Source organism: Centruroides sculpturatus, unplaced genomic scaffold (genome assembly GCF_000671375.1).
Source record: "Centruroides sculpturatus isolate CEXI.00-Female unplaced genomic scaffold, Cexi_2.0 scaffold387, whole genome shotgun sequence".
Classification (NCBI taxonomy): domain Eukaryota; kingdom Metazoa; phylum Arthropoda; class Arachnida; order Scorpiones; family Buthidae; genus Centruroides; species Centruroides sculpturatus.
Window position 1 is genome coordinate 196,359 of NW_019384709.1, and position 5,332 is coordinate 201,690.

Here is a 5,332-nt window from a genome sequence, read left to right on the forward strand (position 1 = left end):
TCATGTTGTACGAGTCACTTAGATTTTACAAATACGTTAGCCGTTCACAGCCCGGCACACGTATTTGTAAAATCTAAATGACTCGTACAACATGGAATTCATATAACACGGAATTATCTACAGTGTTATAAGGGGTCTACTGTATTTGAAATCTGTTCAATATTCCAGTTAAATTTAAAATCAAACATTAAAAAATTAAATTTCTTATAGTATAAAAATAATTATTAATTAATTGATTTGTTAATAGGAGTCATCAAATAGTCACAAAGAATAACAAGAAACACTAAGAAAATTCAAGATGTTCGTACATAATGCAATTTGATTTAGGTTAACATGATGTCAGAATAATGTACTTTTACATTAAATATCAATAAGATAAAACCTACGTTGTGTTACAATGTTTTATTATTTCAAGCTTCTCCCAAAAATTCCCTTTACATAATACATAAAAAAATGTTCCTTTTTCGTTCACCACTCGGAATCTTGGGATTCTGTATTAAATGCCTTTATCATGAAAAGTACACACATTCATTATTATTCAGTAATAAACAGTTTCCAATATGAATGCAGCCAGTCTTTAAACAAATGCATTTGAACACATTAACGAGTACGAATTTATATATAAAATATGTAAATTAATAGACTAATATTTTTACATGTAAAATATTTATAAATTATGTTTTTAAAATGAAACGTTTTGTATTTTACCATTTTTAATATAGTTAATTATGGAGTACAGAAAGATAGTTGCATCCCAGGAGAAACTGTCGGTTCCAAGCTAGTGAAATCAACCAAAGAATGTATGGAATTCTGTGATGAAACTCCCGGATGTAAATCTGCCGATTACCTTGATCCCATTCAAGAATGCTGGTTAAATTCGGTAGACGAAAACGAAGCAAAAGTTCAGCCAGAATGTAATAAGTTTTTTAAACCAAATGAAATTTGGTATTTATCTTTTAATTGCACTTGTCCAGAAGCTGTGTAATATTTTCAATTTTTACGCTTTACCTTAACAAATACTGCTAATAATGAGTTTTGTTTTATTTTTCTTTACGTGTAGGACGAAAACCATTTTTATTTGTGATTCTGACTGCATTAAACTAATTTGTTCGTGTTATGAATGACAGTTTTAACTAAATGGAAATCTTGGGTGTGTGGTAATGTGAGGCGTCAGTACACTAAAGGTTACACCATCAGCTTAAATTTTGTGATTAGGAATTGTGCTAGATCACAAATAAAATCTACTTGATGTTAATGAATGTAGTCTAGTTAATGAAGTTAGCTGAACTAGCATGATTGATGATAGGAAACATCCTAGCTATTTATAAATTAATGAGCATCTAGGACGTCATGACATGAGAAACCTTTACAATAGAATGTATTGCGCATGATAAGAAAATGTATTATGCATCTTCGATAGAAATTTACATAGGTAGTCCCTATGGCGGCACTTCTGGTCGCCATCTTGTTTATTCACAAAAAAGATGGCGACCAGTGCTAACAATACTATACCGGCATTCAAATAAAACAAACATTACTCACCGTTGGAATATTCCTTATTTTCTTAATTTTCTTTCGTATAGGATCGGACGAACAGGTTTCGGCTGATTCTTTCATAACTTCAACTTTTTTCGTAGGAAATTTTTACGTCTTCTTAACACTTGTCAACAAGATTCCTCTCATGTTTTTCGGATTTCTTGGGGTTATTTTTGTGGCAGAAGGTACGGTTTCTGGCTCTTTCCAAACTGGAACACGACCCGCTCATGGATACATCTTACTTGTATGGTGGACGAGCAACTCGAAACGTTCTCCTGGTTTTAATTTTTCCCATCTCAGAAGCTTCTATACATAAAATCCAAACGTATCCAATACGTATTTATCCAATGCGTATAAATACGTATTGGATAAATATTCTGTAAAATGCATTGGCCAATTCTTGCGACTTTTCAGAACCACAAACGTTCGATTTTTTACTTGCTAATCACACAGTTCAGACTGACATCGGACTTGTCATTTACTTTACACACGAAACAGGAATTATCGAGGCAAACTCGGCCGACAACTTCCCTGGTGCCTTTCAATAGCCGCCCTTTTTCGTTCTTCCTTTTCTCACAAAGATCTCGTCGATTTCGACCACATTTCCGGGTTCACCAATTTTCATTTGATTCAAATTAGACAAGGAAATGCCGTATGAAACACATACGGCTGTTCGACAGCTCACGCCCAGCTGTTCGACAGCTCACCCACAGCTGTTCGACAGCTCACGCCCACCGCCGAACACATCGCGCTCAACATACGGTCTATGCAAATTAGATGCCAGACAAATGACCAAATAGTATCCCAAGAAATCCTCCCAAATTTGCCTTTAAACGTACTATCGAATGTCAAATTGTTCAACTTTCATTTATGGCATCGAGAAAGCAACAGAATCACGATCCTTCCGAAAAATTAATTTACGTCAACCTTTACATTTCTCACAAACTGTATCCACAGTTTGCAAACCTAACTTTATGGCAAACTTAAGATCAGACGAAATTCTTTTACCGACATTCGACTCTAAAATCCCCAGAAGTGCACTTTTGCTAAGAAAGCTGTCGTTCGTTTTCTAAAACCTCCATGGAAGAAACAAGGAACACCTTAGGGACTACCTAAGGTGTTCCTATGGTGTCCAAAATTCCAAAAAACTCAAATATATTTTGGTAATAAAGTTTTAGATAAAATTGATTAAATAAATTCGAAATCTTTATTCAAAATTAATACAAAAATTATCTAAAAAATTTGCAGTTTAAATCCCGATTTCGGTTCAGTCTAATCTCGATCGCGCTCGCCATTCGTAAATCGAAATCTTGTAAAATGGAACGAGCTTTTCTTCCATTATTCCTTAGGCCAATAATTGTATCTCGTTCTGTCGTAACAATTACTCTATCCATGTTTCCCAAATAACAACAAAGCTTTACAAATGATTCTATGATATTTACCAACGATCCTAAATGAAATAAAGTAAATTATATAAAATAAATTTGTTTACTGTTATTCATCAATATAAAAGACACTAATACGAAAGGAGAAAAAAGAGAATATGACATAAGCAAAAGTTGTTTTATCGTAAGAAAACAGAAGCTAATTAAGAAAATAAGCAAGCAGAAAAAACAAGTAAAATAGAGCGAAATAAATTGTTTTTCAGTTAACACAGGTGCCATTAGAAAGACTTGTAGAGATAAATGAAACTCCATAATCGTATTAAAAGGAACGGTATTTTCCTGGCCGAACGGTCAAGATGGCAGCCTACCGCTCTGAGGGGCCGCGATCACTAGTAATCATGAAGTAAAACATCGATTCGCCACTTTAAAATAGTGAATGAAAATCTTATGTTAATTAAACCAATAGCTAAGTATTACTTTTCTGACAGTGAATATATTTATCAAGAGGATGGTGCCCCTGACCATATAGGAAAGAAATTGAAATCATATTTTGAAAATATAGAAACAGAGATATTAAATTGACCTGACAATTTACTAGATCTTAATCCCTTCGAAAAAATGAAGATGTAACTGAAACAAAAAACTTATTTTAAGTTTGAAAAATTTAGACAAAAATATACGTCTAGTACGGAAAGAAATTACTGCCCAAGAATGTGAGAAATTAATTTATTCTTTGTCACAAAGAAAAACGATTAGAGGGAGTTTGGCTTGGCATCGGAGAAGACGTTTACCTCCTCCGACAACCCAAATTCATCTCCTAGTAATAAGTTGGGTACCAACCGGGAAAGAAGAAGAGCGGGATCGGGACCAAAAGACCCGATCCCGCTCTTTGTCAGCAAAGGACCAGGCCAAAAAAGCATTTACGTTACATCGCCATCTTCGTCGAGAGAAGATTGAATAGGTCTCTTGTCACCGACGCTGAAATTCTCCTTCATCTTCAAAATCCCGCTTAGATTCTCGCTCATTTAGCAATTAGTCACCCAGACTAATTGCGAGCGTTTATTCCCTTTTTTGCTTCTTTAATAAAACGCGATTATCCATTGTAAAACGGTGTCTCGTTTCTTTATCTTCCATAACCACTCCATTCTCTTGCATCATCTTGACCAAACCTCAGAGCGGAGAGCAAACTTCGACAAAAAGGCACTGGAGTAATTAAGCTTCGAAGTGGATGAAAAAAATCATGGATTATACAGAATGCATTTAATCTAAATTTTGAAATAATTCAATTATTATTTTACTCGGTTTGAGTTTTGCAAGTTTTAAAGTTTAAAACCATGAATTCAAAAAGCACATTTAATATTAGATTTGTTCTTCTTATATTTATTTTATAATGTTAATAATTTACATAATTTAACATTAATATATAATTATTAATATTATTATTTGTTATATTTTAGATAAGAAAAAAATGCTAAATTTTGGAATGATTAAATTATGATCAAGAGCGTTTGCGTGTCACTTTACTAACAATTCGCAAAATATCTTAGAAGGAACATTTATTCAAAGTAATAATACAACAAACTATATTAATTTGAATTTTAAATGATAAATGGTTTCAATACAAATTACATTAACATTTAATTCTACTATTCAGGATTTGCCATTTTATTTTCTTCAATTCAGAAATATTCTTTATCCTCCTCCTTCTCTTTTTCTGCGGCGTGTCTCAGTTTAGTGGGGTTGCTGTATAAATTAATAAATTAATAATATGCAACATTTGTGAAGAAGAAAGTTTTAATTTTACAACTCACTAGTTGTAAATCCGTCTTCTTTCTCCGACATTAATCAGTTTACATTAATTGCAAGACTGAGTTTGCCAATTAGAAAATTCTGATTTGCAACGGTTTTCCTTCAATTATGTATCTTTGTGCTGTGATATAATGATTTGTTTATTATTTTTCACTAACATTTGATTACTACTGCACGTTGGGTGTAATGTGCGTCGATTATTTTTGCACACGCACACAAACAGAATATATTTCATATTTTTTTAATATTTTAAATAACAAAAATATGATATAAATACATTTTTAATTTTATAAAACATTTAAAAAAATTTAATCCCGAATACAGTCGATCCCCCTATAAGACGGTAGATACGTACCGTTCTTTATGAATCAATTTTATAGGAATCACAGCCCGACACGTGTGAAGTTTACGGACTACGGCTGTTTGAAAGGTTTTCTTCCATAAAATTAATCGATTCTAGACTAATCCGACTCAACATTTCCAAAATACGTATATTTTTTTTTGGAAATAATCCGTATAAACTACGCTATAAACAAAAAATTGTAGGATTACTTACCGAGTGTACACCATTCGACATCGCCATTGCTCAAGCTTGTTTTCGT

General features: G+C 32.8%; 1 protein-coding gene across 1 annotated transcript in view; it reads left to right on the plus strand.

Moving 5' to 3' along the window:
* LOC111627753 overlaps positions 1-1,533 on the plus strand; it is an 11,096-nt gene extending 9,563 nt beyond the window's left edge. Inside the window, exons 3-4 of the mRNA XM_023371384.1 lie at positions 723-945; positions 1,061-1,533. Of these exons, the coding sequence (XP_023227152.1) occupies positions 723-945; positions 1,061-1,124 (287 nt within the window). The 3' untranslated portion in view covers positions 1,125-1,533. The remainder of the gene's footprint in view (positions 1-722; positions 946-1,060) is intronic.
* Positions 1,534-5,332: the final 3,799 nt, after the last annotated feature.